This window comes from Rissa tridactyla, chromosome 6 (genome assembly GCF_028500815.1).
Source record: "Rissa tridactyla isolate bRisTri1 chromosome 6, bRisTri1.patW.cur.20221130, whole genome shotgun sequence".
Taxonomy (NCBI): Eukaryota; Metazoa; Chordata; class Aves; order Charadriiformes; family Laridae; genus Rissa; species Rissa tridactyla.
Genome location: NC_071471.1, coordinates 38201375 through 38225803, shown reverse-complemented (window position 1 = coordinate 38225803; position 24429 = coordinate 38201375). Strand labels below are relative to the sequence as shown.

The window sequence follows — 24429 nt, the reverse complement described above, 5'->3', positions numbered from 1 at the left end:
CAGAACTTCTAGGAATACAGAAATTGTCAAATCTGTATTAAGTTTTCCATACGTCCTCATGAATTCACTAGTTAAGCAATAAACTACAAAATAGGTTCACGCATGAACACAGCAGGAAAAGTCCATAACTCACACATTGTAGTGGCTAAGATTCCAGATATACCCCTTTCTCTTCTGTGCATGTGAACTTTCTCACACATAGATGTTATTTTTGGTCAATACGCATTGCAGGCTTCAGTAAGACTCAGACATAAACATTTCCTTGTTAACCTAGCTTCTATTAGACCAAGCCACGTTTATGAAACTGTAAACTATTAGAATTTCATTCAGTAAGTATAAGAATTTTTCTATCTAATTTACATCTGTCATTAGAACAGGCTCCCTAGGGAAGCGGTGACGGCACCAAGCCTGTCAGAGTTCAAGGAGCATGTGGGTGACGCGCTCAGTCATATGGTTTAGGCAGTCCTGCGAGGAGCAGGCAGATGGACTTGATGATCCTTATGGGTCCCTTCCAACTTGAGATATTCTATGATTCTAGTCTAGATCTTCACCAAGTATTTACAACTTAATTACTTTGTGTTTTTCATGTCATACACATTGTTTGATGCCCTCTGCACATTTTCAGAAATCTATTAAGAGTTGAAAAAGATTTTAATCATTCACTGCATTACTTTAAGGAACATAGTAGCATTTTTCCCCTCATGAAATTGCTTTTTAAATTAACTGGTGTAATACATACCCTGTCAGTTTTCCCTTCAGTCTGAATACTTGTACGACTACGTGCGTCATGGTCTTCTTCAAGGTCAGATACATCTTCTAGCTCCTCAGGTGTCTGGGAAAAAATGTAGAAATGGGTTATTCTCTTTTATGGGTAGTAACTTTGGTATTAGTTTCAAACATATATTATAATTTGGTCCAAGGTAATATCTAACAAACAAAAACCAGTCGTGTTCTAGCAGTGCACTGGTTATTAAACCCTAACTAAAATCAAATTGTGTCAGACAGCTCTGAACTAGTTCAGAATAGCCATACTTTAATTAAAGCACTGTCTTTTAAATTTGGTACTCAGGGAAGTTATTTTGTATTTAAATATTGTGTTATTGCTGCTAGCAAAGGTGTCTTACAAGAAACCTTTACATGACGAGAACAGATGCCTACGTTTTTAGAACCGAAAGATTATTCTTCTTTTTTAACAAGTTTTTCTACTACTTCTCTTCACTGTCCAGAAATACTCATATGCCCACTCTCCCATCTCCTTCAGAACCCTACCAATTTTTGTTGCTCCACTGACATCAAAGAGTGCTCCAAGTCAGCTATGTGCTCTGGGAAGGAAAAAACCACTTTTCTCCCCATTTTGAATTTGTCTTCTCAATTCTGACCATTTTCTATACAATCTAGGTCTTCACATTTATTTCCTCTTTCCAACTTAACAACATATTATTAAAAAAAAAAGTCTTCATGCAGGAGTTCTGAATTTTATCACAGACAACTTAGTAAAAAAACCATAATGAAGATGGCTATAAAAAGGACACTAAATAAAATATTAAAATCAAGTTGACTCATATTAACAGAACACTGCACAATGAAGCACACAAAACTTCTAGGATTATGAACTATTTAAAAAATAATATGGGTTCTGTCAATGCAATAGGGCACTCAAACAATTTCTCCTTATCAAGTAGATTCACATTGTAAAGAACAAAAAAAATACATATAAGGTCAAGACAATACAGAACTGGAGATCTACTACTGAATGGTCTACTACTGATTGACATCTCGATTTCCAATTAGAGGGAAATCCTGACGTTCTTGGTATTCCAAAAGCCTGATGTGCCAAGAGAAACATGACAGGAGAGGACTATCAGGTAACCCTACCAAAAACAGGCAGAAAAAAACCTGGTCATTACTCTTACCCACTTTTCAATCATGTCAAATGTAATCTTTTTAAACCAGAATTGCTGTATGTTCTCACCTGCTTATTTTTACTGTCAAGTTACAAATAAGATTTGTTGAGAGGAACACTGTAGGGTTCTGTTATTTTATTTCTGGGTCCATGGTAATGGCACTAAATTAAAGTGCATACATTCGTACAGTCTGGGAAAGCACCTCTGTGGCTGTTGCCAGAGGGTGGTACATAAACTACTAGACTTCAACGTCAGCCTTGAAACAAGGTTTAAATAGCACTCCATTACTTCAAGAGCACAAAAGTAAATTCCACTCACTGAACAAAACAATAATTTCTGTGAGATAACATTTTAAGAAATAAAGAACTCAAAGCTGGTGCACAAGCTAGCAGAAATACAATGCTGGTGGTGAAAAATATACATAGACTTCCTCAAGAAAATAGACGGGCAATCAATTTTGGGGGCAAAGATAGGCATAATCCTACACTGGTAAAGCAAGGAAAAGGAACATTTTATTTTCAGGCAAAGACTAACAGTGTGATGAAGTCTCCCAGCTTTAGTCTTGGAATTAGACGTAGTAAGAATTCCACAGTAGCCAAAAGCTGTTACCATGCACAAGTTGTTTGAAAACGTGCAGTGTGGAAGGAAAATCAGATTTTGTTGCAGGTGAATATCCATGGAATAAAAAAACTATCACAAACTCTTTAATTGAAACACTTACAGACACTCTTATTAGAGGACCAATAGCAGAAAGGGTACTGAAACAGAGGAACCCTAGCTTCTCAGGATTACACTGACCAGGGCCCTCAGGCAGCTAATACCCTTGAATCGGTGAGAGGTTTATAGAAAAAAGAAGCCACTTTCTTTTTAAAGCTGCACATACTTGGTTACCACATACAGAAATATGTTGTGATTCTTAAGTCTTTGTAAGTATTAGTTACAATTTTTTCCCCCAATGATCATAAAGTTGGATTCACAGTGGCAGTAAGACACCATTCCTTCCTTTGTGAAAACATTCTTGGGAATGTTTGGCAATCCCCCATTTTCCAATGTAGTTGGTTTTAATTTTCTTCTTCTATAAAACATGGAATACAACATGCTGTGACAGGGCAAAACGGTTAATAATTTTGAGGCAGTCACATTATTCGTAAGTGCATTTAAGAGCTTTTACCATTACTGCCCCACAACAAATTGCATATATTTACAAAAAGATTATTTTAGGAGGCATTGAGAGAATTTTCTAGAATTGTATTGATACTTTTTTTCTGTAAGTCAAACTACATAAATATTATCAGCCTAAACGTAGAAACCTTAGAGAGCAAAGAGGACAGGAAAATTACACTAGTGTAAGACACCTCTAAATGCCAGTCTCAGGTAAGCTTTCCACAGATGAAAACATCGATCTATTAATCTGATATTTCAAAACTGCAAGTTGTACAACAAGAAGCTGTTGTTGCTCTTTCCAGCTGCACTGCCATAGGAATTCTCTTCACTTCTTTCCTCAATGCAGAACATTGGGGTGGAGGCTAAGTGCAAGCATGGCTGTCTCGAAGCACCTCCCTGTCCTCCACGATCAAGTTAAAGATGTCCCTGCTCATTGCGAGGCGGTTGGACTAAATTACCTCTGAAGGTAATAACCCAAACTATTCTATGATGCTACGAAAGGAAAAACACTCTCTGATGACAAACCTTTTAATCTGCTTTTCTACAAGGATTTTAAAGAGAATAATTAATAAAATCAAGGCGTGGCCTTAGTCTTTAGATCCCTGCCAGTCTTTCCAAACTGGGTTCAAGTTGGCTTGTTGGCTTATTTGCTTTTTAATCCAAGCTTTGCAGAACAATGTGTTTGAGTAGATTTTACATAACTTTCTCCAACACAGTTTTTTATGCAAATGCTCCTCAAAAGTGATTATCCAAACAACTTTATCTAGATCATTCATTTTTAAAGGTCACATACACCCACGAAACCGTCAATCCTGCAAATAAAGGGTCTCAGCTGTTAAAAAATAATGCAGAGCCAAGTCTAAAATCTCAAAGCATACAATGTAAATGGATGAAGAGCTATCATGATGTGAAAAAAGGAAGCTATATCCTCTTATCTAACATTCAATTAAATGCTGACCTTTAAACTGTCATTATATGCTCTTATGTTTTTTATCTTATCTTGGCTTCAACAGCCCCTATCAGTCATTCTTTTTCCCAAATGAATACTAAAACGCAGTGCAGACTAACACCTTAAGAGGAGCTAAATTGATGAGTGATGTCTTTATTATACCACTGCAAATACAGGAGTTATTTGTGGTATGTAAATACCACCGCAGCAACAGAAATGCTTGTATGCACTCTAGGAGGATCAGAATTTGGCTATTATGTTCTTCACTGAGAACAGAATGGGTTTAAAGAGATTATCTATTCTACTCTGGACATTTGACTAATCCCCACATTTTGAAAATTTCATCATGTCAAGCAGCATGTCATTCAGTGTAACAAACCATGGTAAACATGTCACAAATGGTCTCTCTGCAAATACTTAGCTAGTGTCTAATGATTTTGTGTATTAGTCACGATACCACTGCTATCCCACATTTAATTCTATCAGATGACAGGCTGCCAAAGAAAGAGTTTTGATGCACTAGAGGGAGAACAAGAAATTGCAAGCATTATTTATTTTTCCTGACTAATTTAGTAAGATACTCATATAATTCCTGCTATCTATTCACCAAGAGCACTTTTCAGGTTTTTGCTAAAAGCAATTATTTTGAGTGTTATTTTGAAAACAATAAAAACACACATTATAAAGGGCAAATTAAAATCCTATGTTCTTAATCTGTCAATATTGTGACATCTCAATGCTATGGCAAATACCATCCCGCCCAGTTATCATTAAAAATGATCACATGCCTATTCTTGAGATCTCTTCTTGGCCCTTACCTTAAAGTGGCATCTTTTACATATCACGTTATTTGGGATATCACGAATATAAAGCTAACAAATGATTAATTAAACCACAGATCGGAACTCTCCCTTTGATAGCTGTCTTGTCACCAACTGCTGGCACGGAACTGGTCAACAAGTAATAGTAAAATCATTATCCCGCCATAGCCTTTACACGTTACAGACAGATCATTTTCAAATGTATGTAATAAACAGTTCTTGTTACTAACAGAGATAACTGTGCAGAAGATCTCTTATACATTTAAGCTCAAATTTCAAGATTAGTGGTGAGAACATAAATTTTGGAGAAGACCAAACAGTTTGATTAATGATGAGAATAAATTATAACCTTCAACAATGAAAGATGAAAGTATTTTCAATGTAAAAAAAAAAAAAAATTACATTATATGGTAAAGAGTTGAGGTTTTAAAAATAATAAATGCTGTCAACTCATAGTATGGGGCAAAAGTTATCTTATTACTACTGTATGCTAAGAGGTTTTGTTCACTCGTTTAACAATAAGCAAATTTATAGCATTCTGCTTCAGGAGATTAAGACAAAAAAGTTAACACAATCACCATTAGAAACAGCTAGACAGATCAATAGCCCGACTCCTGTGTTTTCAGTTTTCAGAACTGAAAACTCCTGTGTTTTCAGTTCTCACTGAGGATACATTAGGATAACAGTCCTCTCAATAAATGGCCCAGGAGATAGGAAGGATGTGAGCAGAGGAGTGCAACTGAGAAACGTGAAATTTTTGAGAACTGCCTTCTGAAAATCCTTTTTAAAAAGTGGCCCACTTGGTGGATGAGGGAAAGGCTGTGGATTTTGTTTACCTGTACTTTAGTAAGGCCTTTGATACAGTTTCCCACAGCATCCTCCTGGAGAAACTGGCTGTGCATGGCTTGGATGGGTATACTCTACGCTGGGTTAAAAACTGGCTGGAGGGCCAGGCCCACAGAGTGGTGGTGAATGGAGTTAAATCCAGTTGGCGGCCGGTCATTGAGTGGTGGTCCCCAGGGCTTGGTATTGGGGCCAGTTCACTTTACTATCTTTATCAATGATCTGGACAAGGGAATTGAATGCACCCTCAGTAAGTTCGCAGATCACACCAAGTTAGGTGGGAGTGTCGACCTGCTTGAGAGTAGAAAGGAGCTGCAGAGGGATCTGGACAGGCTGGGTCGATGGGCCAAGGCCAATGGTATGAGGTTCAACAAGGCCAAGTGCCAGGTCCTGCACTTGGGTCACAACAACCCCATGCAGCACTACAGGCTTGGGGCAGAGTGGCTGGAGAGCTGCCCAGCAGAAAAGGACCTGGGGGTGTTGGGTGTCAGACAGCTGAATACAAGCCAGCAGTGTGCCTAGGTGGCCAAGAAGGCCAACAGCATCCTGGCCTGAATCAGGAACAGTGTGGTGAGTAGGACTAGGACAGTGACTGTCCCCCTGTACTTGGCACTGGTGAGGCCCCAACTCAAGTGCCATGTTCAGTTTTGGGCCCCTCACCACAAAAAAGACATTGAGGTGCTGGAGCAGGTCCAGAGAAGGACAACAAAGCTGGTGAGGGGTCTGGAGCATAAGTCTTGTGAGGAGCGGCTGAGGGCACTGGGGTTGTTCAGCCTGGAGAAAAGGAGGCTGAGGGGAGACCTTATCACTCTCTACAGCTACCTGAATGGAGGGTACAGCAAGGGGGGGTTGGTCTCTTCTCCCAGGTAACAAGCAATAGGACAGGAGAAACAGCCTCAAGTTGCGCCAGGGTTGGTTTAGACTGGATATTAGGAAAAATTTTTACACTGAAGGGGTTATTAAGCACTGGCACAGGCTGCCCAAGGAAGTGGTTGAGGCACCATCCCTGGAGGTATCTATAAGACGGGTAGACACAGTGCTTAGAGATATGGTTTAGCGATGGGTTTTGTCAGAGTTAGGTTGATGGTTGGACTGGATGATCAGAAACGTCCCTTCCAACTTAGACAATTCTATGATTCTATGAAATGGGCACAGAGAGTTTTAGTACATATTTTCTATCTGAAGTTACACCTTTTTTGCAGGAAAGCTGTATTTCAGCCCTGTTTTCATTCCTTCCTTTCTTGAAGTTTGGTTGTACCTCTTGAAGCACTGATGGTATGCCACTCTTGCATAATGCCTAGAACAATTCAAACAGTTTTACTCCTGAAAATACTGACCTAGCTATGCTGCTGTAAAAGCACAGAACACATTCTTAAATATAAAAAGTTGGGAGAAACTTGAAAGTTGCCTAAATATCACAACTAATAATGGTATTGTAACCATTAGGGTCAAAAGATACAAGGAAGACAGATGAGGCAGCAGATTTTATAAAGCGAAACAGTGTGATCAGAAAGACAGTAAGATTTCAAGAGGACACATTCTTCATCAGGTACCTAAGGACTCACTTGGGAACCTGAAAGCTTGTTTACTTTTTTCCAGTTATTTCATTTCAAGGAAGCATGTTTTTGATATGGCATTTTTAAAAATTTAAAATCCCAAATAACAACAGAAAATACAATCAAACATAGCTATTACGATCATACACCTGTTGTAACCAAAGCCCATCTTCACTCCATGAAAACCACGACAACTGATGCACAGCTCCACACAAAGTATATCCTTTGCTTATGCTTATTAAGTAGGAAACTCCACCACTTGGCTTAGAAGCTTCCATTTTTAACTCGGAAAATTATAATTAACAAAAACAGAACAGTAGTTTTTAATACAAGTGATTTGTTGTTCTGCTAACCTAAAATGTATTCCCTGTTTCCTCTGCTGGGTTGACACAGATGTGATACATCTAGTGGGAAGCTAATTGAGACCTTTCATTTATAATGGAAGAACTTAATTTGTTTGAAAACAGATAGTGAGAAACCAATTGAGCTATTGTTCTCACTTTTCCCAGTATATATATAGCCTACCAATTTTGTAGTTGTGTTTGAAATAGAATACTTTTTTTCTAAACATTACTCCAACATTTGAAAATGAAAAGAGCACAGAACTTGTTTTCTCTATCACATCTGTATGTATTACAGTAGTCTAAAACAGACTGGTTAACTCCAAAGGCAACCAAACAGATGCTTTGCAGAAGTCTGCTTTGCAGAAGTCTGTTTTGCAGACTCTTCAGAAGTTCATAATGGTTCCCAGTTTCAAAAAAGACCCGAAGAACAGACTGGGGAAGCACAGGTTGGTCAGCCTCTCTTCAGTCCCTGGGAAACTCATGAACTGACTCTTGGAACACGCTTCTGGGGCACATGAAGGACACAGTGGTTATTATGTGCAGTCAGCATGGATATCCCAAAGGTAAATAATGCCTCATCAACCTGACTACCTTCTACCACATTTCTAGGAGAAGGAAGAACCATCTCCTAGTTTATGTAACCCAGCTGGGACATTAGACTGTGGGTGGTTGAACAACCAGACAGACAAAAACTGACTGGATGATCAGGCTCAGGGGGCAATGGTTCATGGGCTGTACCCCATCTGGTGGTTGTACTACAGAAGTCTATCCTAAGACCAGCTCTGTACGACATCTTTACCAAGGGTGTGGAGGAGGTGATGGAACACAGACTCAGCAAGTGGACAGACAACACCAGATCAGGGGACCGGTCAATACACTTAAGGACAAGGCTGCCATCCAGAGGGATTTATGTATGCTGTAGGAATGGGCTGGCAGGAATTTTATAACATTCACCAAGGATAAAAGCAAGATCTGGCAGCTGGGAACGGAGAACCTCTTGCTACAAACAAAACAAGCTGGGGCTGCCTGGCTGGAGAGCAGATGAGATGGAGAGGACCTGGGAGTCTCTGCACAGGGAAGCTGGGCCTGAACTAGTAGGGTGCCCTGGCAACAAGGAACGCCAACAGCATCCCAGCCTGTATGAACCACAGCAGAGTGAGCAAATTGAGAGAAGTGACTATCTGCCTTTACCTGACTCTTATGAGACAGCACCCAGAACGCTGCATCCAGTTTTGGCCCCCACCCAATACACAGAAGACACTATATTAACCGCAGCAAGATCAGCAGGGGACCACAAACACAGTCGGTGGCCAAACACTTGTCCTACAAGGAGAGGCTGAGGCAACTGTGCTTGTTCTGCCTACAGAGGAGAGGGCTTTGGAGCACCTAACAGCAGCCCGGCAAAACCTATGAGGACATCAAGAAAATGGAGCTAGTTGCCACACAGCGGTGCATGGTAGGAGGATGAACGGTAACAGGCATAAGTTGGAACAAGAGAGGTTCAGCCTGGCCATAAGGAAAACCTTTCTGCCCCTGGGGACAGCCCAGCAGTGAAGCAGGCTGTCCAAAGAGGCTGTGTAGTCTCCATCCTGAGAGGTTTCCAGGACACAGCTGGTTAACACCCTGTGTGTGGAGCTGAGGAGTCCCATGGAAGGCAGGAAAACCCCCAAAGCAGAGGGGATGATCACAATGAAGATTCACTTAGCTGGATCCAGTCACAGGTTCCAGGTACTTTCAACAAAAGTCTTTGTTTCCTTCCTCATCTTCCATGCTTCTTTGCTTTTTTGTGGGTTTTGTTGTTGTTCTTTTAATGTTTAGTTTGTATTTTAATCTCACCTAATAGTGAACTTTCCACAATGCTTCATCCTTGTGATAGGGAGTAGTGAGGTGTGGTTAAGATAAATGCACTTCTGTGAAAAAGAGATTTTAAATTATGCTTGAAAACATGTGATACATCCCGCCTTCCTTCCTACAGAAACTCCCTTTCTTCCCTAGAAGACTCCATTTCTTGTGGAGATGAAGAGTATATCCCAAAGCCTCATTCCCAAAGCCAAATCACAACAACTGTTCCAAGGCAGACTGTCCTATGAAATGCAGACAAGAAAACTGAAACTGCTTTTGGAAAACATCAATATGTTAAAGGTTAAAAAGGTGCAGTGAATACTTCAAAGTTTGACTGTCTTAAAAATACATTTCAGTACTCAGACAGGACAAGAAACGTGAGAAAACAGACAATTCAGAATTTCATAAATGTAGGTCTATCAGATGAATAAAGCCTGAGCAACTACAGCCCCTGCATCAAAGATTTTTCTTTTAACAAGACAAATCCATACGTTTCTGTTAAAATAATTATGCTAAATCATCATACTAAAAAAAACATATGTTCCCTTGGATAGGTGAATATATCCCTTAGTGAAAGGTTTCTAATGGTAAGTACGCTTCTCGAACTGCAGTAGATGAAATTATTACCTACAGCCTGAAGATTTCCTCAGGTCTCTAAAATCTCAACTGACCCTCTCTACTATCTGACCTGCAAGTAAAGCACATCATCTTAAACAAAGGTACAGAGAATAAGCCTGTCAGTCAAAAACTTTTGCATGATTACAGAAATACACATTCTAATGCATAGCCAACTCCTGAATGCACAGGTACCACTACAATCATCCTTCCCACACGTTCCCACCTATGACTTACTGTTGAAATCCACCCACATTCAGTCATTCAATAACCAATAACTGTTCAACTGAGTGACCAGCATCAGTTGATGTGGAACTAAATAACCTATTAAGCACATGATTGTGCAAACCAGCCTTCATGTCACAAATCAGTAACTGATTCTGCTTTAAGAGGCTCACACACACACAAACACACCCCGCACTCCCAACCAACACTATTTCAGGTCTTGTTTCTTAACAATTATTTATTACATGATTTTGTTATAATTTTTATAGGTGCACTAAAGAGAATCATACAACAGCAGCTTTTCAGTTATATGTACACTGTTATTACTAATGCATTTAACAGCCCACGGAAAATTCCTGAAAACATGAAATGATTTAATTTGTGAAGGTTTCATGACAAAGTTACATGAAACAAGGCAGCAAGGATTCCTCTCTAACACACCAAATGAGAAATTTATTCAGATTCATATTTTCCTTTTGTGTATTTTTTCACAATATGCATCTTTGACAGCCTCTGCTGACTAGTGAAATGGAAGGGGAAATAATCAACATAACTGTCACAGACTGCCATGGATAAAAATGACACAGACACAAGATCCTTAATACCTATGAAAATTTAACATAATCTTACTTATGAAATTTGGTTTTCCTAATGTCTAAGCTGAATCTTCCCCCACGTAGTGAGAGCTTATTCTCTTTGTATCCATTATGAACACGTAACACAGATTTTCTCCTCTCCTGTGCAACAACATTTTATGTAATTGAAAATGGCTATGATATCTTTCCCTTCTCTCTCCCCCTTCTGTTGCTCTATTTGCCAGGCTAATCACAACTAACCCATTCAGTATTTTTCTCATAGGTCACATTTTCTAATACTCTGATTATTCTAGCTGCAATAAATCAGAGTGCATTTACTTAAAGAACTAGGGAATTCTGGAGGTGCTCACTGCTCAACTCGGGAGTATAAAACCCCACTTCTCTTATTTTTAACTAAGTTATGTAAAAAGAAGAATAACTGCAGCCAATTGTAACTCAATGAAAACTTGTCTGGTTGCATGGGATGAAACTGGTCTTTCAGAGATCTCCAGTATTATCTGACTTGAACAGTAAGTGAAGAGTAAGAACTAATGGATCTAAATACAAATTAACCTTAACCAGCCTAAATTCAACCAGTAAATGCAGCTGATCAGCAGTATTTTTATCCCATGGCAATGTATTTTTAAAAAAAAAAAAAGGGATGGGGGGAGGGGAAGTCTTTCTTATTAGAGCAGAACAGAATACAAAGAATTTTTTTCAAGAAAAAAAGGTCTTTGATAAATACTTGTTAGAAAAAGATTAATGAAATTAATTTGGTTTGTCATTGGTGCTGCCTACCCGTAATTATTAAGTTTCTGTGGAAACTGCTCATGCACATGAATAATTTCAGTAAAACCCTTTCACAGTCAGTTAAGTATCTGAACAAGACCTGGTTTCACATCTCCTGAAAAAGTTTGATTTTGGCAATGAGAACAAACTTCGCTGACAAACTTACTCAGCTTTGGGCTTTGCAGGATGCAGGCGATGTGATGGCCAAGGTATCTCAACAGAGAAAGGGTTTGTAAGGCACACAAATTCCAACTTGTACCCATGTGCATAATCACATGAGCTTCACTGAGGCCTTTCATTCTAAATTACGGGTCCCCAAAAGCTGTCCGGAGAATAGGGTCCTGGTCAGTATGTTCGCTTGTCTCCCACAAACCAGAGCTGTGGGACACCATGGATTGAAGCTATACTCCTTCCATGAATAAACTAAGCTTCAAAGTCTAAGTCTCCAACATGAATAGTAGTTTGTTTATTTATATTAATCTGCAACTCACAATGTGTAAGGCAGCAGAACAACAATGGTCTGTCCTATGAACTGGGTGAACCCGTATTTTAAATTAAACAGTCTACAGTACGAAGCACAGCTTATGCTTTTATGAAATGGCAAAAGGCATACAGAGCCGACTCTTCATCAGTGCTCATCTTTATACAGAGATAATACACTATGTGCTTTAACAACACTTGCTGCTAAAAGAAAGGAAGACTTGAAAGAATACGAGTAACAGCAAACATGGATTTGTCAAGAATAAATCATGGCAAAACAATCAAACTTACTTCTTTGATGGGATAATGCTCTTTGTGGACAGAAATGCAGAAGTTTTTTATGCTTTCACATTATCTTCTCTAAGTAAGCTAGAGTAATAAGTTCTAGATGAACCGATGATCATGTTTGTATGTAACTGGTTGAAAAAATATATACTCCAAAAGAGTTACCAAAATTTGTCTGTCAAAATTACAGGATATATCAAGTAGAATTCAACAGGCATCTGCACTAAGCCCACAATTTTAATAAAAACTTAATGGAATAAAGTGGGCTTACTAAATCTGCAGGTGATACTGAATTCTTGAGAGAGACTGTGACTATAAAACCAGAGTTAAAACGTAACATAATCTTGACAAACTGACTGAAAGGAAGATATCGCAGCAATGCAAAGTACTAAATTTAGGCAGGAAAAATCTACTGCATAAATAAGAGACAGAACTGAGTGGCTAAGCAGGAGTTCTAAAGCAAAGCATTAAGAATTGTAGTGAATCACAGGCTAAACAGGAAGTAGCAATGTCATATTCTTGAAAATAAAGGCAATCAGACTGTTCTAAGTATCTGCAGGAGCACAGTCAGCAAGCCATATGAAATAAGCCTTCTACTCAACTCAGAGTTGAGGCGTCTACTGGAAGTATTGTATCTGATGATGGGCACTGCACTTGCTAAAGGATGTAAACCAGCTGAAGAAAAGGATATGAAAAGAAACACCTTCTAAAGTATACAAGAAACAAGGAGGAGGAGGAGACAGCTTGTTCTCCACATCCTTGATGGACCAGTCAAGAAGTGCTTTAAGCTGCCATAAGGAGACACGTGGGGTGAATTTTAAGAATAACTTTCTAAAGGTAATGAAGTAGTGGAACAGACTGCTTGAAGACACCAGGGAGTCTCCAGCTGTAGGTGTTTAGAAACACCTAAGAACAACAGGACAGACAAACAAACATTGGGAATTATCTGAAGTTAATCCTGTCTGCACAGGAAACTGTACTAATAGAGCACCACTGTGCTTCAACTACTGAACTGTAACTGGACATGAAGGAAATAGAAGCAAATATTATACAAGATTCAAGTTTGTAAACACTGAACTTTCTAAACATTGCTATTGAACAATATTTTTAAAAGCAAAGATACCTTGTTATGCAGAGATTACACTACGGAATACCTGCTGTGTTAGCTGTTAACTACCTGTTAGCGCACAAGTAAGGTCTTTACAAGAACAATAAATTTAAATACAAATTGATATTTAAAGGAATGACAGTTGAATTCTAATGAGATAGTGTAAATCCTGAGAAATAAATGAAAAAACATCCAACAGTCACTGTGCATATTTCTTCATGAATGCAACACGCTACTGTTAATTTGTTGTAGGAATTATTACCGCTTGAAAGTTCAGAAGGGGACTTGCAATGCCTAATTTAATGTAAAAGACTTACACAACTGAATAGATTTTGCAGATAATGGGTCACAGATCCTTGATTCATACAGGAAAATCACTTTTGATAATAGTGATTACATAAATGATACTCTAACACATTCATATAAATTTACTTGCCGTAATTTATATGTTGATCCGACACCCAGTAAGCTATTAAATAACCCAAATTCTAAAATTATCTCTTACCCTCAATACAAACCATAATCTACTAATTGATTTGGTTTAAAGTTTTGGGTTTTTTTATGGAAATACTAACTTATTAGTATGCACATATATACAGGCAGTATGGATATTAAGGTGTACTTATTTAATGTAGTGCAAGAATATTTACTATTGTTAATTACCGAGATACGACGAAAAAAACACCTCTGCTTGCTAAATATACACTAGGATCATATAATGACACATTATTCAGATATAGTGCAGTAAGTTTGCAGAGAACCTCAACAGTGCTATTAACTAACTTTTAAGTACTTGTTTCTAAAACATTCAGAGATTTTTAGTGTAGTATTTTAATATAGATAGAGGCAACATAAGAAACAGAGAAGGGAATGAAATCAGTTGCAAACAACTGGATGAGTCTGAAATACTTTAAAATTTAAGGTTTAAAAGAGAAGAGGAAGGAAACTTATTTTCACAAAGAAGAAATCCAATTCCAAAGGGGGGCTGGTGTAAAAGACAACTTCAGAAAGTTAGAAGACAGGAAATAACTAGTCACAAATGCTCAATGAACTGTGCCATACCACAGGAGCACATGAAGCCCAGATACAGGCTGAGGGAGCTGGGTAAGTGACGTCTGCTGCTCACAGCGGAGGAATGCCCTTTATCTATTCCCTCTTATAATATTTTATCATCAAACTGCTATTTTTCTGTCATACAAAGTAATAAGAGTCAGACCTTCCAACAGAGTAATTGCCACAGTTTACTGTTTTTAACATAGCTGCTATATTTCTATGAACCGAACATGTGGCCTAGCATCTAATCTATTAGTTCACAGTGGTGCACTTTTCAGTGGTGTGCTCAGCAAGAATTTAAAAATACATTAAATTCCCTTAAAATTTCACTTTGCTTTCATGGTATTTCTGGTAAAATTATTTTTTTCCAACTAATTACTTGGAAATTATTCTATGTAATAGTACAGTAAAAAAATACAATCTAATGGCTTCCTTGGAAAAGTATATATTTTGCTCAGATTTTTTGGAGCATAAGTGACAGAACACAACAGAACAGAACATTTTCAGTTGGAAGGGAATTAGAACAACCATCTAGTCCAACTGCCTGACCAAAAGTTAAAGCATGTTATTAAGGGCATTGTCCAAATGCCTCTTAAACACTGACAGGCTTGGGGCATCAACCACCTCTCTACGAAGCCTGTTCCAGGGTTTGACCACCCTCTTGGCAAAAAGAAGCTTGTTAATGTCCAGTCTGAACTTCCCTTTGAACCATTCCCACATGTCTTATCACTGGATCCCAGGGAGAAGAGCTCAGCACCTCCCTCTCCACTTCCCCTCCCCAGGAAGCTGCAGAGAGCCAGGAGGTCGCCCCTCAGCCTCCTCTTCTCCAAACCAGACAAGCCCAAAGTTCTCAGTCCGCTCCTCACGGGACATTCCTTCCTGCTCTTTCACCGGCTTTGTTGCCCTCCTCTGGACGCATTCAAGGACCTTAATACCCTTCTCAAATTACGGGGCCCAAAACTGCACACAGCGCTCAAGGTGAGGCCGCACCAATGCTGAAAACCACAAGATAATCACCTCTTTTGACTGGCTGGTCGTGCTGTGTTTAATGTACCCCAGGATGTGGTTTGTCCTCAGCTGCCAGGGCACTCTGCTGACTCCTACTGAGCCTGTTGTTGACCAGCACCTCCAGATCCTTTTCTGCAGGGCTGCTCTCCAGCCATTCCTCTCTCAATTTATACTTGTGCCTGGCGTTACTCCATCCTAGGTGCAGAATCTGGCATTTGGACTTTTTGAATTTCATCTAATTAATCACTGTCCAATGCTTCGATCTATCTAGATCCCTCTGCAAGGCATCTTGTCCCTCAAGAGTCTACAGCACCCCCTAGTTTGGTATCATCGGTAAACTTGGTAATGGTGCACTCAACTCCTGTATCCAGATTGTTGATAAATATATTGAACAGAACTGGCCCTAGAATTGAGCCCTGAGGAACGCCATTGGTGACCGGTCACCAGCCAGATGTAGCCCCATTCACTACAACCCTTTGAGTCCTGCCTTTCACCCAGTTCTTCACCCAGCACACTGTGAAACCGCTCATCCCACAGCTGGACAACTTGTCCAGCAGGATGCTGTGAGGGACAGTATCAAAAGCCTTACTAAAATCCAGAAAAATTACATCTAATCCCTTCCCTTCATCCGCTAGGCAGGTGACCTTATCATAGAACAGGACTTTCCCTTTGTGAACCCATGCTGACTGGGCCTGATGACTGCAGTAATCTTTAAATGCCTTTTAATGGTACCCAGTATAATGTTCTCCATAATCTTTCCAGGAACTGAGGTCGGACTAACAGGTCTGTAGTTTGCTGGGTCCTCCCTCATGCCCTTTGTGTAGACAGGAACAATACTGGCTGGCCTCCAGTCAGCAGGAACCTCCCCAGACTCCCAAGACATTTGGTAGGTGATCGAGAGGGGTCCTGTCCTAACATCTGCTAGCTCCTTCAGTACTCTGGGATGAATCCCATCAGAGTCCGTGGACTTGTGAACAACTCAGTTGATAGAGGTGGTCCCTTATAATTTAAGTGTTCACAAATGGGAAGTCACTGTTCTCACACTCATGGTCATCTGACTCAGTGGACCAGGTAGCCCAGGGTCTATCAGTACTATTAAACACTTAACATGCTTTTAAAGTAAGCTTGCTTTGACCCTTCATAACTTCATGACAAGCACAGGAGGCATAGGCTCATAAAAAGGTGACAGACTTTGTCCCCCACTGGGAAAGGTGAATTCCACCAGGCACCAGCAGGCCTGGTGTTGCACAGATCATCACACCATCAACACTGTCAATCAGGGAAATACACTGAGAAAACTCAAAACACCACAGGTGCTCCAGGAATCGTATCGCAACAAAATGGTGATTTCTTGTCTATTAACCATTTTGGGTTTGTTGGTTTTGGTTGTTTTCTAGAGAAAGCAATCATGGTTCAGTTTTTGAAGGACAAGGCTAAACATTCCTCCTTCATAAGAAATCCCCAGGTGACAGAATTGCCTTTAATCTTTGAAGCCTTTAGCACGGTCACCTGGCCCAGCATAGAATGGAAAATACTAGTCATGAGGATGACAGTATTTTCACTAAAATGCCAACTGTTTAAAACTGCATTCCCAGCCAGTACTATGGCTGTTGTGGACATATCCTATCCTGGTTTGTCCAGCACTTCCCTCATCTTGTATGGGAAGGCATGACAGACCAGTGAATTTAACTCTGGAGATGAGACTGAGGTGGACTAAAGTCATGGTGACGTTTATTTTATTTTTGTCCAGCTCAAATGACTTCCCTGGCATGCAGAAACTACACAGACTGAGGGAGACTTCAGGGCATGTGAATGTGGGTCTCTGGGCCTTCAACTTTGTATTTAAACATCCATCTTCTAATCTACATCCATATGCCAAGGTAGCTTTTAGCGTGTATGTCCCCGCTTCTAACAAGACTTTTTGAATCAGATTACTGTATTATACAATTTCTATACATAGTCTAGTACCTTTAAATTTTGCAACTGATTATTTATTTTAGCTGAGATAAAAATCAGAGTTCATGCACTAGTTAACCTTTTCCAAAAAGACTGGTACCCTGTGGGAATTCCAGTTTTCACGCTTCCCAAAAGACCATTCCTATACTACCTTAGTATCAGGCATGAGAAGTAAATCTGCATAGAAACAATATTAGACAAACTGTAAGGTAACAGGAGAGAAAATGGAAAATGAATGAAAAAAAGGAGGGGAAGGAAAAGACATGAAGAGGATACAAACAATACTGTGTGAGGCAGGACAACGCACACCTACGCCTGTGATGCAGCACCACAAATCTTCAAAGAACATTATCCTATGTCTTCACGGTAAGCTATTCATGCTGGTTGCTGAATGGTCCCCAGCATTAATTTCAATTCTTCTTTTACTTTCTCTTTGTGGAGGATGGTGGTTTTTGGCAATTAGTAACACAATTTTTTTTTTTTGCCTAGACAGTAGATAAATCTCTGGAATCATCAACATGACCAAGAGTAAACAGAAAAGGAGCAGAGATGTATCATGGCCTAAAACCCAATTATGCCAGGTAAAAGCTGCCTGCCAAACCTCTGAGCTATCTGGCCATCCTACAGACTGTGTAAGAGTGAATCATTCCACCTCTGAATATCCCAGCTGCAGGTAATACTTGCTACTGAGTTTTCTGGAATGGAAAATAAGAGGAGAAAATAAGGAATGAGGTTTTTTATTGATGAACTAAACACAGCTTAAAATGTAACTCTACCAGCCAAGAAATGTGGTAATTTTATAGGGAGAAAAGAGTCCTATGAATTATAAGGCCAGTATGTTCTTTAAACACATGGTGCAATTTCATATACAGAAGAAGCCCAAGAACCCAAACGAAATCAACAATACAGCAGCAACACTATCAGATAGGATGATCTTTTCATTCAGCAAAAAAAAAACTCCCTTCATGAAGATCCTTTCTGCAGTTAAAAGGCAACCAGGGTGAATCATCTGCTTCCTCATCTGTGAGTTTCCTATAAACGGCAAGAGCAAATCAAGCAGTCAAGCCTGAGATGGTGGAAGCTGTAAGACGCAAGACTTAAGGCTATATTAATGGAATGGAATAGCGAAGGGGAAAGGAAAACCTAAGTTTAGGCAGACACAATTTTAGGTTTCGTCTCTGCCGGGGACTGGCTCCATTTCAGAAATAAACAATTAGTCCACAAACCCCAACACTGGCAAATGAAGCCCCAATTTGCGCTGGTGCTGCTCTGCTTAAAACCTGGGTAAATTCTACTTCTGGGCTTTGCTGACCAAGATGACAAGCTTGTTCTACTTGTTGGCCACTTCCCAGTCAGACTGAGCTTAGTATTCATGCAAGTCCAGGGCACTGCTGAGATCTCACATCACTTCAAGCATATAACTGTGTGCTGCAAATGGTTTACTTTTGCTTGTTGTGGTTAGCTCTTCCTCACTGAAACAGTGAGCAATTCTTCAGCTCTGTTCTTTATTTGCTGAATATTAATTAAGCCTCATACTTTTTTTTTTTTTTTAAACATCTGGAATCCAGCTTTCACTAACTTTTTCATAGTGTATTTGACAGAACAACCCAGTGGGGTCAGCAAGACTCCCAGACATAGCATGGCACGCCGTGTTCAGACGGGATGGAAGACTGGTTTCTCACTAAGGCAAGAGGGACCGATTCCCACCATTCTGATAGCACATGAGCCACAAATACAAAGAATATAGAGTTGTCTGGCATCTGCTTATCTGATATCCTCAACGAGTAAATTACACACTGATTATGAAGTAGGTAAAAGGCAGGCAGTGGTATAATTAATACAATAAATATAGGTGGAAGAACAATGGATCTCAGCTATCTAGCTGGCTCTGACACCAATTACTGGGGTCAAGCATGTGGCCCTCGCTGCAAGACTACACACAGTCAGCCAGTGAATGTCAGTGCCCCTGAAAGGATGATGATATTCCCCTACCTGTGCTGGCCATGATCCCAATGGAGGAAGTCTGATGGCACTGTAGTAAGGGGATGAGCCGTTGCTGCAACAGGGGCCATGCAGCTGCTCTGGGTGCACAGGGGTAAGGCAGCCATCTGTCGACAAAGCCACTCTCAGAGACACGTAACTGTACCTGTGTGCATCCCCCAGCTGCCACCGCCTCACTCTAGATAGGTACTGGCAGCTCTTTATTCTCAGTACTCCACATGGATGTGCTTTGCTATATGGTAACATGAAAGTTGTTACTCTTTTTGTAGGTGAATTTAACAATAACAAACTTCAGGATATTTCAAAGGCTAATCAGATCAGCACGTACGATCATTTCTCAGGCACTATTTCATGCTGGACCACATCTAGGAAAAATGGAAGGCTTCTATTTCCAGAAAGAATTCTGTCCAACTTAATGAATAACTGGCTTCCTTATATTTTCTATAATAATTTTATGCAGACTACTTCATGGAGACCAGGATAACAGAGCACTTGGAGCAACGAACTAATCTTAGTTAATGTTACTGCTCTAATTTCCTAAATAACTGAAGTACTTGATATAGTGAACAGCAAGAGGGCCTCAAAAGCTAATAGCCACGTTACCTTGAAGGAATGGTGCTCTAAAACTGCAATTTCAACACACTCCGTGTGCTAGATGATGCACAGTACTCCCTTGCTGCAACACACTTCACTTCAGTATCAACACACACTGACTTTGCTGGTACTGAATGTAACAAAGGGTCTCTTTTCTCTCTTTTTAAGAACAGGCAGTAAGTCCCAGAGGTTCTCAGGTAATTAGGCAGTACCTGGTTTGTCAGCCTCTACGGAATCTTTTCAGGTAAGAAGTACTTAAAAATACCTTCTTCCATTTATGAAGCTCAGTAGTTCAGTGGAGGATTTTTTTTAAATTCTCCAAAGAATTTTCTTTCACGGTTTCTGTTTTTTCTGAGTCAGTTTCCCTGTTATTACTATGCCTTCTTACTTGGTATGCCCACCTGCCTTCACCAACTCTGCATTCCACTTCCAAGAAAATAATCCGGTGTGATTCAAGTTCACAAACAATGTTTTAAGAAAGAAACAAACCCCCCCCCCCAAAAAAAAACACCAACCAAAAAACTAGGAAGGTATCATTAACAGCAAAACCTGAACTCAAATATACCTATGGAATACGAAGGAATTATAAAAATATAAACCAAAAGGCATATTCAGGGATAAACAAATAAATTCCTCCCAAACCTTCTTCACAGTCGTGCTGATGTATCAGCAAGGACATGCATGACAACAGGACCAGATCTTACATTGTCACACTGATGTCAAAGCACAGTATGACACAGATGACAGCACTGCTACTCCATGCTTGTGCCAGCAAAACTGAGATCAAAATCTAGCACACAGACACTTTTTACTACATTTTTGAAATCCAATTATGTATTGAATACATTTGTAATGTAACTCACTGCTTTTTTGCACCATGCTAAAAAGATCCATCCTACCAGTTGAATGATTCCACAGTGCAAATAATGGCAATTGAGAAATTTCAACTAGGCCATGGACTGTACAGATGATTATGATCAGTAAAAGGGATCTGTGGGCAGATTTACACTGAGCAATGAAGATCTCTGAGCCAGAACTGGCACCACCACTGACAGCGCTCATTTCAGAATCAGAACCATAGCCTGAGCTATTAACAGTATTCAGAGACTGCAGTCTCCATTTCCAGGCTTGCATTTCTCATACTCCAGTGAACCATGTGTCAGGATGCATACTTTAATAGAGTATCTGTGATTTGTAACACTTTTGCTGTGTCTCTCAGTTCTAGTTCCAGAAATTCAGTCCTTCCCTTTTAACAGAATAATATTCATTCAATTTCTCTGGGAATATAATTTATATTAGACAGTAACCATTAGACAAATGGCAAGGAAGGAATACACATCACTTTTCCTTGCTATCTGAAAAAACCCCTCAGCAAAGATTTTAATGTTCCAGAAAAAATACTGCCTTGTGCTTAAGTTTCCAATAAGCCACTAAACTAGAGCTACCAAATAATTCTGGGAAGTTCTGTTTTCCTGAAAGAGAGGGATAATTCCATGAACAATTAAAAACATAAACATATGTGACACTGTTGCAATATAATTTAATCCCTAAACTGGGAAGAATTGAAATTTAAAGTAGTATGTAAGTCAGAACTGTTTATGTCATACATTTCTGTACAAAGCATTTTGGCTTCTCTGTCTGAACCAGAAACCCCAGCACTAAGACACTTTGATGGTAAGTGATGTAGCAATTTGCTGCCGAGAAGTTCTTAATTCACAGCCTTGCACAATGCCTAAGGCTGTATAGCTTGGGCAGAAGACAATGCAGGATTTGCCAGGATGGATAATTGCATGTTTATATTGTAATGGATACAGTACGCAGCTAATACTTTCACCACTGCTCCGTGTACCAGAGTTTCTGAAATCATTCACTGTTTTTGCCTATATATACCCAGAAAGCCTTTTTTCTTTCTTTCTTTTTTAAAAACCAACACCACACAACATCTTTTCCATTAGCTGACACTTTACAAACTGGAAACCTAAGGCAGATTTAAGAAAATTACATTTTTAACTGGAGAAAGAATAAAAAAAAAAAAAAGAGTCATGTGCTGGATGTAAACAAGCAGGCATAAACACAGCAAACAATGGTGAAAGTATTACAGTCTAGTAGTTGCATGCAATGTAGCAAGCAGCTGGCTTTTATAAGTAAGATTTAGCACACGCTATTGCTTTGTTTGCCCCATCAATCCTCCATTACTATCTTAACACTAAAATCTAAAAGAAAAAAAAAAGTCAGTAAAGTCAGATTTGGCTTTACAGGGCTGTGGACAACACTCTGCTTTCAACAGGAGGTTGGACCAGATGATTTCACAAGGTCCCTTCCTTCTGTGATCCTCTATGTGTGTTTCTCTTCTCTCTTTCCCCTCACAGACAAGGGTGTGAGACAACTAAAATGTGTGACAGTGAAAAGTAAGGTTCGTTTCAAGAGATACTGCAGTATTTTTGGTTTAGAAAGAAGGCTCAGTGAACCATAATATTTTGGACAGAAAGAGTAATAATTAATAGCATTAAAAGAATTTCAAATAATGAAAACAAGTAGTAGGTGTTAACATACAGTAACTACAGGCTTGAATGTGGTACTATCCAAGTGGTAAGTTACTGACTCTCCTTTTAAGTACTTACTTCCATTTAGTCATATCTAGAGTCACCTGGATGGCACGTGTGATCTGCTGCCTTGGCTGGGAAAGAAAATTTTCACCATCAGACGTGTATGCAAGATGTAGCCTGACAACATCAAGTCCTTTCTCATATATTTATACATGCAATTTGATGAAGTCTACTCCAACATATACATAAAACAATACAAAAATGCTACATATTCTTGCTCGGAAGGGAGCATCTGGTTTTGACACTCCAGTACTACAGGATGATTTCTCTGTATAGAAATAATATAGTACACAGACATAAAAGGCCAATTTTGGAATTGCATATATGGAGGTGAAGGGGGCACTTATCTTCCTACCCACTATTAATTTAATATGTAAAAAGAACCCACAATCTAAAACCTGAAATCTCCCTGTAAAAACTGAGTGAATGGCTGGAGTATGGGAGCAGGGGCAGCAGTCAGAAGGACGTACAACGAACCAAAAAGTTAAAACTTGTTAGTCTGAAAGTGCAGACACATAGAAGCACAAAAGCCAAGTAGTTTCTACTGTCATTTGTTTAAAAAAAAAAAAAAACAAATCTGTAATTCCCCAACTACTCTGCTGACTCTAATTCAATGGTTTAAGCCTGGCAGACCTGAAGATGTGGGAGCAAAACGCCCGTCCCTCCTTGGGTGAAATAATAATGTATCTATGCTTTGGCTTCCACTCCCATGTCTGAGATTAAAAGGGTGAGGAGCTGCTTCCTCCTCTTCTGTCTCCCTCCCTCTACCTGAAATCACCATCTGTTTTTTAAGTGAATAAATCAACCTGTTTTTCTACTAACAAAGTTTTAATTTTTTTTTGTGGAAACACCTCAGCTCTTAAGAACACATACTTTTTATGGCAAGTGTGGTAACTCCAAACTCTAAACATAACTTCTTAGGGTAACAACCTGCCCACACATTCAAGAAAGCAGGATGCAACTTTCAAGGAAAATCAGAGGGTGGATTTTATTTACAGATACACTGCTGAGCAGTTTTTTGCTCTATAAAGCCACAAAACCAGCAACACTATTACACAGAGAACTGGAAGGGTGGTCATCTCATTTGTTGAAGATATTAAAGGTCTTAAACTAATGAAACTGGCAGAAGATCAGACCTTTGAGAGTTTGTTATATGGTACGTAAACATGAAATACAAGCAAAATCATATGTGTAGTTGTTTGCCAGAAAACAGAAATCGACTTTATGTTTATTTGGGAACATAAACTGACCTGGTACTAAATGGAGATTAGCATTTTTCAAAATGTCAGCATGTTAAACTGAAATGTATGCAGACTGTGTCCCAAAACTGTTGCAGTACAGAGCATTGTCACAAGACATGTGCAAGGTACAGTCAGAATAATAATGACTGAGTTTATGATGCTAATGCAGATGTAAAGATAAACAAGTAAATATTTGTACAATATGAGATGACTTCCCAGGTATACTGTGAGGTAAAGAACATAGACATTTTTGGAAAATACATATGTAGATGAACTAAGATAGGAAACAACCTATGTGTTATTTGTGCTTTAAGTTTTCCCCATAATGATACCTCAAGTTTGGTGATCCTGACTCAAGATGTTAAAAAGCCAAGTAATACAGCAAGGACAAATAACTGCCAGAAGCGTTTACTTGCAAGCATGCATATTTGATCATGGCACTAAACAGTTTTAACTCACCTCTTACTTGG

General features: G+C 39.3%; 1 protein-coding gene across 3 annotated transcripts in view; it reads right to left on the bottom strand.

Moving 5' to 3' along the window:
• CTNNA3 (catenin alpha 3) overlaps positions 1–24429 on the bottom strand; it is a 533166-nt gene that overhangs the window by 71703 nt on the left and 437034 nt on the right. For all 3 annotated transcript variants that reach the window (XM_054204553.1, XM_054204552.1, XM_054204554.1), the window contains exon 14: positions 740–832. In XM_054204553.1, coding sequence (XP_054060528.1) covers positions 740–832 — 93 coding nt within the window. The remainder of the gene's footprint in view (positions 1–739; positions 833–24429) is intronic.